Raw genomic sequence first — 13,295 nt, 5'->3', positions numbered from 1 at the left:
CGAGATGTGAGCACGCTGTGCATTTGGAAGCCCAGGTTCAGGTTCTAAATGTGCAGCTGGCAACACTGAGATCCATAGACAATATGGAAAGGAGTCTGCTGCTCAATGGTATAGATGGGGGGGATGGTAGTATGGAGCTGCAGTAAAGTGAGGCTGCTAGCTGGGTGACAGAAGATGATGTAGAGGGAAGAGTGCCAGGGAGGCTAGTCCTGATCTGGCACACCCCAATAAGTTTACGAAGTTGGCAGCTGAGGGGGTGTCAATACAGGGGTAGCACTGCTGCAGCCAGGCATGCCCTCTGAAAGCCAGAGGAGTGTCTGCTACAGTAAGGAGGGAAATAGGAGAGCAGGGCAGGCCAGACAGGTGCTGGTAGTGGGAGACTCAATTATTAGGGGGGTGCATATTGGCACAAATTACAGTGTTAGAGGTAAGTGGAAGGTCCATAAAGATGATTTCAGGGAATTAGGCTGCAAGCTAAAAGCAAGGACCTCCAAGGTGGTATTCTCTGAAATACTCCTGTACCACGTGCCACGCCAGAGAGGCAAAGAGAGATTAGTAGATAAATGAGTGGCTCAGGAATTGGTGTAGGAAGGAGGGGTTTGGGTTCCTGGAGAACTGGGCTGACTTCTCAGTTGGCTACAGGTTCTATGCTAGGGACAAGCTACAACTCAATGGGGAAGGTGCAGCTGTGCTGGAGGAGAAAATAGCTAGAAGATTGGAGGAGTGTTTAAACGAGGGATTGAGGGAGGGTATTAATTTTATAAGAGGGGAAGATAGTGCAGATAGTGACCTGGGCACAAAAAAGAAATTGGGGGTAGCATGGAGGATGGGGTTAGAACAGTTAAAATTTTAAAAAAGAATAGAGGTAATGAGATATACATAAAGTGTAGGTATACTAATGCCAGGAGCCTCACCAACAAAATGGAGGAATTAGAATTAATTTTGTTGGAGCATAATTATGACATGGTGGGGATATCTGAAACATGGCTGAATGAGAGCCATGACTGGGCTGTTAACTTGCAGGGCTATAGTCTGTTCAGAAATGACCGAACGGATAAGCGAGGGGGTGGGGTGTGTCTGTATGTAAAATCATCCTTAAAACCCATCCTGCGTGATAATATAGGTGAATCTAATGATAATGTAGAGTCGCTGTGGATGGAGATAAGGGGAGGGGTAAAAAATAATAAATTACTGATAGGGGTGTGTTATAAGCCTCCAAAAATAATGGAAGCAATGGAGAATATCCTCGTAAAGCAAATATATGAAGCAGCGACTCATATATACAGTGGGATGGGAGGACGCGTTGCTGGACAGGAAAGTATAATTCTAATGTTTTTTATTTTGCTTTTTTTTTTACAGCCCCACTCCACGCCATCCCATATATGTAAAGTCCGAGTTCGGGGTTCGGACGCAAGTACGTGTCATGTCCGGCCCCGAACTCGAACTTTACAAAAGACTTGGGCGAACCCGCTGATCCCGAACATCAGAGGGTTTTCCCATCACTAGTTACAAGGACACTAAACTTCAGGAAAGCAAATTTCCAACGGATGAGAGATGATCTTAGTGCAATAAACTGGGACGATATCCTGAGACATAAAAGTACACAAAGAAAATGGGAGACATTTATTAGCATCCTGGATAGGACCTGTGCACAGTATATACCGTATGGGAATAAACATACTAGAAACAGGAGGAAACCAATATGGCTAAATAAAGCTGTTAGGGGCACAATAAGTCACAAAAAGAAAGCATTTAAAGAATTAAAGCAAGTAAGTAGTGATGAGGCATTAAATAAATATAGAAAATTAAATAAATTCTATTAAAAGCAAATCAAGGCAGCAAAGATTGAGATAGAGAGGCTCATTGCCAGAGAGAGTAAAAATAATCTTTAACTACATAAATAGTAATAAACTAAAAAATGATAGTGTTGGCCCCCTTAAAAATAGTCTGGGTGAAATGGTGGATGAGGATGAGGAAAAAGCCAATATGCTAAATGACTTTTTTTCAACAGTATTTACACAAGAAAATCCCATGGCAGACAATATGATCAGTGATAACAAAAATTCCCCATTAAATGTCACCTGCTTAACCCAGCAGGAAGTACGGAGGCATCTAAAAATCACTAAAGTTGACAAATCTCCGGGCCCGGATGGGATACACCCCCGAGTACTGCAGGAATTAAGTACAGTCATTGATAGACCATTATTTTAAATCTTTAAAGATTCCATAATAACAGGGTCTGTACCACAGGACTGGCGTATAGCAAATGTGGTGCCAATATTCAAAAAGGGGACAAAAACTGAACTCGGTAATTATAGGCCAGTAAGTTTAACCTCTACTGTGGGTAAAATCCTGAAGGGTATTCTAAGGGATGCTATACTGGAGCATCTGAGGAGGAATTACCTCATGACCCAATATCAGCTTGGACCGCTCCTGTCAGACTAATCTGATCAGTTTCTATGAAGAGGTAAGTTCCGGACTGGACCAAGGGAACCCAGTGGACATAGTGTATATGGACTTTACAAAAGCTTTTGATACATTGCCACACAAAAGTTGCCACACAAAAGTTGATTCATAAAATGAGAACAATGGGGATAGGGGAAAATATGTGTAAGTGGATTGAGAGCTGGCTCAGGGATAGGAAACAAAGGGTGGTTATTAATGGAGCACACTCGGACTGGGTCACGGTGAGCAGTGAGGTACCACAGGGGTTAGTATTGGGCCCTCTTCTTTTTAACATATTTATTAATGACCTTGTAGGGGCATACATAGTAGAATTTCAATTTTTGCAGATGACACTAAACTCTGCAGGGTAATCAATACAGAGGAGGACAATTTTACATTACAGGATGATTCATGTATACTAGAAGCTTGGGCTGATAAATGGCAAATGAGCTTAAATGGGGATAAATGTAAGGTCATGCACTTGGGTAGAAGTAATAAGATGTATAACTATGTGCTTAATTGTAAAACACTGGGCAAAACCATCAATGAAAAAGACCTGGGTGTATGGGTGGACGACAAACTCACATTTAGTGGCCAGTGTCAGGCAGCTGCTACAAAGGCAAATAAAATAATGGGATGCATTAAAAGAGGCATAGATGCTCATGTGGAGAACATAATTTTACCTCTATACAAGTCATTTAGTTTGGAAAAACAAAGGCTAAGGGGTGATCTTATTTTAATGCATAAATATATGAGGGGACAGTACAAAGACCTTTCTGATGATCTTTTCACTCATAGACTTAAGACAGGGACAAGGGGGCAACCTTTTTATTTGGAGGAAAGAAGGTTTAAGCATAATAACAGACGCAGATTCTTTACTGTAAGAGCAGTGAGACTATGGAACTCTGCCGTATGATGGTGTAATGAGTGATTCATTACTTAAATTTAAGAGGGGACTGGATGCCTTTCTTGAAAAGTATGATGTTACCGGTTATATATACTAGATTCCTTGATAGGGCGTTGATCCAGGGAACTAGTCTGATTGTCGTATGTGGAGTCGGGAAGGAATTTTTTTCCCCAATGTGGAGCTTACTGTTTGCCGCATGGGTTTTGTTTTGCCTTCCTCTGGATCAACATGTTAGGGCATGTTAGGTTAGGCTATGGGTTGAACTAGATGGACTTATACGGTATGTGCACACTTTGCGGATCCGCAGTGGATTTGGCCCTGTGGATCCGCAGCAGTTTTCCATGCGTTGTACAGTACCATGTAAACCTATGGAAAACCAAATCTGCTGTGCACATTCTGCAGAAAATTCAGCGCTGAAACGCAGCGGTTTATTTTCCGCAGCATATCAATTCTATGTGCGGAATCCGCAGTGTTTTTACACTTATTCTGTTATAGGAACCCGCAGGTGTAAAAACGCAGGCGAAATCCGCACAAAATCTGCACAAAATCCACAGAAAACCCGTAGAATCCACTAGGAAAAATCTGCAATGGAATCCACAATGTGTGCACATACCCCAAGTCTTCCTTCAACCTGAAATACTATGTTACTATGTTATTGGGGAGCAGAAGCAGGTTTGTGGATATAAAGGGGTGGGTTTCTCATCAACTAAAAATGATATTTTTTCTATATCTTTAGGATCAACCATAGGTTTGCTGTTTGCAAAATGAAGAAATAATGGATTTTTACATACAAATATTATTCTTTTATTTTGGAACAGATTTCTTGTTTTGAAAGTGAAGAAGCAATTGCTTCTCAACACAAATTATTATTATTATTATTTTTGAGAGCAAAAATAAGTTTGCGTACCCGGAACAGGATATGCTATATAACACACAAGCAGGATATGCATGCGGGAGTCTATCGACAGCGGCAGCAGCAGCAATCATACAGTATAGAAGAATATCATGGGCAGGAAAGGCCACTGTAGGGACAGCACTGGCAGCTGCAGCACCAGCAGTACAGTATAGCAATGTAAAACACAGTGGACATGCAGGGGATGTGTGGCTGGGGTTGCTATTTAGTGGCAGTGGCAGAAGCCGCACAGTATAGAAATATGATGCAGCAGGCAAGCATATACAGTTATATGAAAAAGTTTGGGCACCCCTATTAATCTTAAGCTTAATGTTTTATAAAAAATTGTTTTTTTTTGCAACAGCTATTTCAGTTTCATATATCTAATAACTGTTGGACACAGTAATGTTTCTGCCTTGAAATGAGGTTTATTGTACTAACAGAAAATGTGCAATCTGCATTCAAACAAAATTTGACAGGTGCATAAGTATGGGCACCCTTATCATTTTCTTGTTTTAAATACTTCTACCTACTTTTTACTGACTTACTAGAGCACTAATTTTTTGTTTTGTAACCTCATTGAGCTTTGAACTTCATAGCCAGGTGTATGCAATCATGAGAAAAGCTACTTAAAGTGGCCACTTGCAAGTTGTTCTCCTGTTTGAATCTCCTCTGAAGAGTGGCATCATGGGCTCCTCAAAACAACTGTCAAATGATCTGAAAACAAAGATTATTCAACATAGTTGTTCAGGGGAAGGATGCAAAAAGCTGTCTAAGAGATTTAACCTGTCAATTTCCACTGTGAGGAACATAGTAAGGAAATGGAAGAACACAGGTACAGTTCTTGTTAAGGCCAGAAGTGGCAGGCCAAGAAAAACATCAGAAAGGCAGAGAAGAAGAATGGTGAGATCAGTCAAGGACAATCCTCAGACCACCTCCAGAGAGCTGCAGCGTCAACTTGCTGCAGATGGTGTCACTGTGCATCAGTCAACTATACGACGCACTTTGCACAAGGAGAAGCTGTATGGGAGAGTGATGTGAAAGAAGCTGTTTCTGCAAGCACGCCACAAAAAGGGAGACCTTTGTGTCCGGGGGGAAAAGACATGCCCCCCCAGACAGACTAAAGGTATGGCGGGCAAATTAAAAAAGGTGATATTGCAGTGTTGGAAGGGACCCCCAAAAAAGAGCCACCTTCACAGAATGCAGCATTAGTGATGCACAAGTTGGCTTTTAGTTAAAAACGCCTGGGGGGTGACAGGTTCCCTTTTACAAAGTCAAATAAGCACTAGTCAGAAAATAGTTCAGAGGAGTTAGTTTTTCAGCGTCTATGTGAACATGGTGTAATAAGTCACTAAAATTATTATTTTAAAATTGAAATGCCTAGGAATTAGAGATATTATATGCAAAAATACACATGTTACTCATTGAACTTAATCAAAAAGGGTGGTTGGGCAGAGGAAGTGAGTAATATTTAGTCATTTTATTTCAGTGATCAAATTACACTCCACACCAGTTTCATGTAGTAGTCATAGCTGCTAAGTAGCATGAGTAAGCAATAGTAAATAAAATGGTAATAAAAAAACCAATAACTCATTCCACAGACAGGTAATTTGGAGGGATCTTTATCTGGAACAATTATAAATCGTTATAGTGGGTATAACTAGTTGATATAATATACAGTAACCTAGTATAATAGATTGAGGAGCATAGGAGATTTCAAGTCCAAATTTTGCACTGGGTCTCATCGGACTCTAGTTAGTCCACCAGTGCTACAGCAACACGGTTCGCTTAAGATCTGTGCTTATATGCTTTATTTAAAAGAGCATGTAACCTCTGCACATGCTCGTCAATGCTGTTCGATTGAATCGGTAGCTGGTAACATAGACAAAGAGCAATAAATAACAATATTAAAAAAATCCCTCCATTTTTGTGGCCAAAGAGGATTTTTAATAAGATTGGAATTAGATAATTGCTTGATAGTGCTTTTAGAAAAACTTTGTAATTTTAACCATTATTGAATTGAAAACAACTTCTTTAAACAGCAAAAAATATAATTAAATTGAGGAAAGCAATCATTCTTATACTCAAGACTTACATAAAAGCTAACTAGTTTTGTTTAACTATTACAGATTTAGATAAAAAATGATCCAAATTCTATACTACAGCTTGTCTACATTGGGTCTGAATTAATTTTGGTGCCTGGTGTACGATAAATGTAAGTTCTATGGTCTGGGAGGTAGATAAATTTAGAGGTCTGGTCTAGGGTCTAATTAATTTAAAGGACCGAGACCTGATTAAATTAGGGGTTCTATTGTGGAGTCTGAATTAATAAGGGGACGGTGGTCTTGAGTTTTAGTTAGTTTAGAACTTGTGGTCTGGGGTTTAAATTATTTTAGGATTGTGGTCTGGGGTATGAATAGACAATCAAATAGATACATATATAGATAATTGTAGCTCAGTTTTCTCCTATGTTAACTGGTAAAACTAATCAATTCATATGAAAAGTGATAGACTCCCAATGTCCGCACTTTCATTTTTACCATTGATAAGATCTAAGGTTGCATATAATGTGCTATATATCAGCAAAGGCGATACACATCACATAATATTTTCTTAGTGAGTAAGTTAGCTAAGGCAGGTGGAGACGGCACAGAGTGGCATGCTTTAAGCACCATGGTTAATATTTAGCTCGGTGCTATATCTGCATATCCGCCTTTTTATACAGCACTAACGTCGTTTCCCTTATTTCGCTGCGAGGCACGGCTTCATAACAGCCCCTGAAAATGGCAGGAGTGAACAAATGTTTGAAGTACTCTATGTTCGTATTTAACTTTTTATTCTGGGTAAGTTACTATTTAACAAAGTATATATTTCTTTCTATATAGAAATGTCAAAATAATATCCGGTTGTAGAAAATCTGTATCTGTCAATGTAGCAAGTGTAGTGGTATTACTAAAAGACATGCCTGGCACACCTACTTCTTTACTGTGCCCAAAAGAAACACTGAAAAAACAATTGGGCTCTTCTACGCTTGTATTTTACTTTTCTTTAATGGCTATTTTTGTATAGTATTGTTCTATTTTGGATTATAGCTAATCTGCCGACTTTATACACCCGTACACCTAATGACAGTGAATTGCTACATTGGTCTACTACATGATGGAATCCTCCCAATATACTGTTATTGCCTATAAAGTCATCAGTGTAAATTGGAGTCCAGTTCTATCGACTATGCTATTACTTTCACAGTCAGGCTGTGTTCACATGTCCAGTAATCATCCATTAGAACGGAACCAGTAGCAATCCGTTAACAAAAAAGTTGAGCAGACAAAATGTTTTTGTCCACCTGAAAAAAAATAATTTCAACTGGATCCGATTTTTTTAACATTGAAGTCTATGGAAAACAGATCCGTTAATTAGCCATCAATTTTTCTCCCATTTGAAAAATACATATTTGCCATATACTACTGAACATGGGAATTTTCAAGTGATCATCTACTTGAAATGGATCCAGTGAGCAAAGACGAATCTTTTTCAAATGGGAGAAAAATGAAAGGCAGAATGACACAGTATTGTAGAGTCCAGTAGAAATGAACTTGGCTTTTCCCCAACACTTGTAATTGCTAACATCAGATTAAGGCCATGTTCACACGCTCAGTATTTGGTCAGTATTTTACCTCAGTATTTGTAAGCCAAAACCAGGAGTGGAACAAGTAGAGGAAAGGTATAATAGAAACATATGCACCACTTCTGTATTTATCACCCACCCCTGGTTTTGGCTTACAAATACTGATGTAAAATACTGACCAAATACTGAGCGTGTGAACATGGCCTAAATGAAAGTAAATTTACGTATTCAGAACAAAATCTCCTGTCTTTCTGAGAGGGGCTGCACAGGAACAATAGATTAATTCCCAAAGGTTGTGTTAACTAATATTTAACAGACTAAAGAACTCCACCTTGAATTTATCACACATTCATAACAGATCATTTCTTTTTACTAGTAAGATAAGGATGTCAGACAATCCTGGCAAACAAACTTTATCTGAATCTCAGATCCCTTTCCTTCTAAAGGATGGTCAATAAAAACATGGCCATTGTGTCACATACTGTACTAGTCATGGTGGTGACTGAACTCACAAGTGTCATATAAAGCTTTATTCATTACTTTCACCCATAGTAGGATAACATCTAAGTCCACCCTAACAAAGTTATTGTTGCTCCTGCACAGATTTATTTAGTAATATATTTTTTATTTTACTTAAGGCTCATGTGCAGAGTTGTTCTTATGGTTTAATACTGATAGACATGTTGTGAACTGCCATAAAGGGTCCAAGTGAGACACCATATTCTTCAAAAACTAGTTGTGTGTTAGCTACCACTGTCAACCATATCAGCTCTCATGATGCCACCTTTTCTGATCAGCTTATCATATCAACCATGCAGCCTCTCTTAACCCCTTCACAACATGACATATAGATACCAGTGCTGAGAGAATGTGCTGGGATAAGGAGTTATCTGAGCATGCTCTTGTGCTAACCAAGTGCCCATAGCGAGCTCTAAAAATATGTTCAAGTTCCTGGGAATGCATGTCTTGCCGCTATTAGACAGCTGCAACACATGCAGGGATTGCCTAACAGCCGTGAGACGCAACAGCGGGGACTCAAACATATTTTTTGAGCTTGCCGAAGACACTTGGTTATCACAAGAGCATGATCAGATAGCACCTTATCCAACCATGTTTGCTCAACACGAATAATTATGTCATATGTCATGCTCTGACTTTGATACACGCTGGCAAGCAAAACCCATATCTTTCCTGGCAGATGATGGCTGATTTTTTTCAGCCATCATCTGACTCTAACACCCACAGGTGGAGCGGTGCCCCGCCAGCAGCTGCTTACACGTTAAATGTTGCTGTAAATCTCCAAAAGCAATATTTACCAGCCATCAGCAGGGGGTGCATCATTCCATGCACCCATCAGTGCGCCTGTGATGTGAGTATGGTGCACCGATGGTAAAAAAAAGCCCTAAAGAAATGAACTGGAACATAAGTTCATTTGCATGAAGCATGTACACATGTGGTCAAAATTGTTGGTCCCCCTCTTTTAATGTCAGAAAAACCCACAATGGTCACAGAAATAACTTGAATCTGACAAAAGTAATAATAAATAAAAGATCTATGAAAATGAGCAAATGAAAGTCAGACACTGCTTTTCAACTATTCCACAGAATTTGAAAAAAAATAAAACTCATTAAATAGGCCTGGACAGAAATGATGGTACCCCTGAAAATAATGTGATAAAAGGGACATGTTAAATCAAGGTGTGTCCACTAACCAGCATCACAGATGTCCACAATCTTGGTATCAGTGAGTGGCCTGTATATAGGGCTACAGATACTCACTGTGCTGTTTGGTGACATGGTGTGTATCACACTCAACATGGACCAGAGGAAGCGAAGGAAAGAGTTGTCTCAGGAGATTAGAAAGAAAATTATAGACAAACATGTTAAAGGTAAAAGCTATAAGATCATCTCCAATCAGCTTGATGTTCCTGTGACTACAGTTGCACATATTAATTAGAAATTTAAGATCCATGGGACTGTAGCCAACCTCCCTGGACGTGGCCGCAGGAGGAAAATTGATGACAAATCAAAGAGATGGATAATACGAATGGTAACAAAAGAGCCCAGAAAAACGTCTAAACAGATTAAAGGTGAACTTCAGCTCAAGGAACATAAGTGTCAGATCGCGCCATCCGTCGTTGTATGAGCCAAAATGGACTTCATGGGAGACGACCAAGGAGGACACCATTGTTGAAAAAAAAATAAAAAAGCCAGACTGGAATTTGCCAAACTACATGTTGAAAAGCCACAAAGCTTCTGGGAGAATGTCCTATGGACAGATGAGGCAAAAATGGAACTTTTTGGCAAGGCATATCAGCTCTATGTTCACAGACGGAAAAATGAAGCATATCAAGAAAAGAACACTGTCCCTACTGTGAAACATGGAGGAAGCTCTGCTACGTTCTGGGGCTGCTTTCCTGCATCTGGCACAGGGTGTCTAGAATCTGTGCAGGGTACAATGACTTTCTTCAAGACTATCAAGGGATTCTAGAGAGAAATGTGCTGCCCAGTGTCAGAAAGCTTGGTCTCAGTCACAGGTCATGGGTATTGCAACAGGATAATGACCCAAAACGCACAGCTAAAAACACCCAAGAATGGCTAAGAGCAAAACATTGGACTATTCTGAAGTGGCCACCTATGAGCCCTGACCTAAATCCTATTGAGCATCTTTGGAAAGAGCTGAAGCATGCCGTCTGGAAAAGGCGACCTTCAAACACGAGACAACTGGAGAGGTTTGCTCTTGAGGAGTGGGCCAAAATACCTGTGGAGAGGTGCAGAAGTCTCATTGACAGTTACAGGGATCATTTGATTGCAGTGATTTCCTCAAAAGGTTGTGCAACAAAATATGAAGTTAAGGGTACCATCATTTCTGTCCAGGCCTATTTCATGAGTTTTGTCTTTCAAAAATTCTGTGGGAGCATGGTTGAAAAGCAATGTCTGACTTTCATTTGATCATTTTCTTAGAATTTTATGTATTATTACTTTTGTCAGATTCAAGCTATTTCTGTGACCATTGTGTGTTTTTCTGCCATTAAACGAGGGGTACCAACAATTTTGACCACGTGTGTAAGTGTATGTTTACACTGGCCACTAAACAGACAAAACCCAAGATAGAAACATAATAAGCAAATACCTTGCAGTAAATAAATAAACAACTAAAGGAAATTAAAATAATATAGAGTAATTAGTTGCTTATCGTGGGGTACCGATGGGCTGCCATGACAGCGGAGGGCCACTGAAGACCCTCGGGCCTGTGATGTCATTCCTCCTCTGAAAGCTAGCATTTAGCTGGTGTTTATAAGATACTGTGATTTTCTTTATTATACATAGCACAAACAATTGAATAATTGCAGCTTCAAGTTCCCTAAGGGGACTAACAAGGGCATTCAAAAGTGAGAAAAAATGTTTGTAAAAATCTGAAGAAACCCCCCAAAAAATAACAAAAGTTCAATTCACCCCTCTTTTGCTCCATTAAAAATAAATACACATAATTGGTATCACAGCATTAAGAAAAGTCTGATCTATCAAATTGTAAAATAAATTAATCTGATTGGTAAATGGCGTAACAAGAAAAAAAAAACAGAATTACATTTTTTTGTATCTACCCCAAAATGGTATCAGTAACAACATCAACTCACAGCGCAAAAAATAAGCCCTCCCAAGTCCCATATCCTGAAAACGTTACGGGTCTCAGAAACTGGGATTAAATAATTTTTTTTTCCAAATGTCTGAATTTTTTAAATGAAACTTAAGAGAACTTTACATGTTTGATATCTGTGTAATCATACTGACCTGAAGAATCATATTGCCAGGTCAGTCTTACCATATAGTGAACGTGGTGAATAAAAAACTAAAAAACAATTGTGGAATTGCACTTTCTTTTGCAATTTTAATGCACTTGAATTTTTTTCTCATTTTCTAGTGCATTACATGAAAAAATAAATGGTGTCATTCAAAAGTACAACTTGACCTGCAAAAAACAAGTCCTCATACAGCTATGTGGACAGAAAAATAAAAAAGTTATGGCTCTTGGAAGAAGGGGAGCAAAAACAAAAACAAAAACTGTTTGGCGAGTATGCAGCCGTCGTATGGCAGCGTAGGAACATTTCAGAAGCCATAATGCCATAACTGGATCAAGAAGCATTGGTCTATTTAAGAACTGAGAGATGAGTTGGAAAACATCACTCCAAAATGAACGAGTCTTAGGACATAGCCATCAAGGATGGATTAGTGAGTGCCTTCCTCCACAATCTCTCCAGCGGGAATCTGGATAGGAAGGATCTGATATATGAATAGATGTTGGACACAATGGGCAAAGAGAGATTTTTTTTGCAGTTTCCCAAATCCCTGATTTCTATAAACCAGGGAATATTGGTGTCAGTGAAGGGAAGCTAGCCTGCTTTTATACATGAATAGAAGTCAATAACATTATCAGCCTGAGACATAATGGCCGGAAAAGTTCGGCAGAACATTGGATTATGGAATTAAAATGACCCAGGTTTATTGAACATCATGGGACGCAAACCTTGTACAGGTTCTGTCTGTAAAAGCTTACAAATTCCTTGCACTGAATATATGTTGACTGGATATAACGTAATAAATTTAAGTAGTCCATGACGGAGATGGTGTCAACTGATAGAATTTGAGGCAGTTAAACTGATGCAATTAGACATCTTCAATATGTTAGTTGCTTAAAGGTAAGATGTTAACATGCAGCTCAAGATGGTTCTGGTCTACCACGCTATGTGATTTTATAGCTTTCAGTAGTTACGTTACTGGTTAGCTAATAGATCCTCCGATAATAAATAGCAGCAATGGAGTGAAGAAACTAGACATATAAATGTGATTACAAGCAAGTTCATTTTTTTTTCAATGTGGCTGGATTTGCAGTCAAGATTGTTGCCCATGATTTACCATTTGGGGTCCGGTGGCAGTTTTCAGGTGGTGTATAGTATTATTTTACTATAGAGCCTTGTACTTAAACTCTGGAATTATTAAACGGGTTTTCCAATTAATAAAAAATTCTGTCCCCTGGCTGCAGTTTATTAAAAAAAAACAAAAAAAAAACTGTGCTTTACTGACCCTCTCCGGCTCCAGCACTGTGTCCTCCAAAGCGCCCAGGGTCTTGTGCCGTTTTGTCGCTGAGCTCACCTATTGGCTGCTGCGCTGTGACGTCAATGCTGTAGGCAATAACAGGCAACAGGAGCAACTGCCGAGGATGAATACTGGGAGGGAAAAAACAGCACAGCTTGTTTTTCTAATCATGATAATTACCTTAATCCACATCAGAACTATACAAACCAGGGTTCATAATGCAAAGGTTAATGAGGAAACCGAAAAGACAGATAATAAAGGTTCACTTTATTTTACCAGAAAGTTGTAAACTGGAAATCTATCATGAACATAAAAAGATATTTGCATTGC

The 13,295-nt window shown here is 39.2% G+C and overlaps 1 protein-coding gene across 1 annotated transcript in view; it reads left to right on the top strand.

Moving 5' to 3' along the window:
• Positions 1-6,848: 6,848 nt before the first annotated feature.
• The window catches only part of TSPAN8 (tetraspanin 8), a 56,826-nt gene continuing 50,379 nt past the window's right edge, over positions 6,849-13,295 (top strand). The window contains exon 1 of the mRNA XM_077265281.1: positions 6,849-7,087. Coding sequence (XP_077121396.1) covers positions 7,028-7,087 — 60 coding nt within the window. The 5' untranslated portion in view covers positions 6,849-7,027. The remainder of the gene's footprint in view (positions 7,088-13,295) is intronic.

The sequence above is a fragment of the Ranitomeya variabilis genome, chromosome 5 (assembly GCF_051348905.1).
Source record: "Ranitomeya variabilis isolate aRanVar5 chromosome 5, aRanVar5.hap1, whole genome shotgun sequence".
Classification (NCBI taxonomy): Eukaryota; Metazoa; Chordata; class Amphibia; order Anura; family Dendrobatidae; genus Ranitomeya; species Ranitomeya variabilis.
This window is presented reverse-complemented; position numbering and strand designations above follow the sequence as displayed.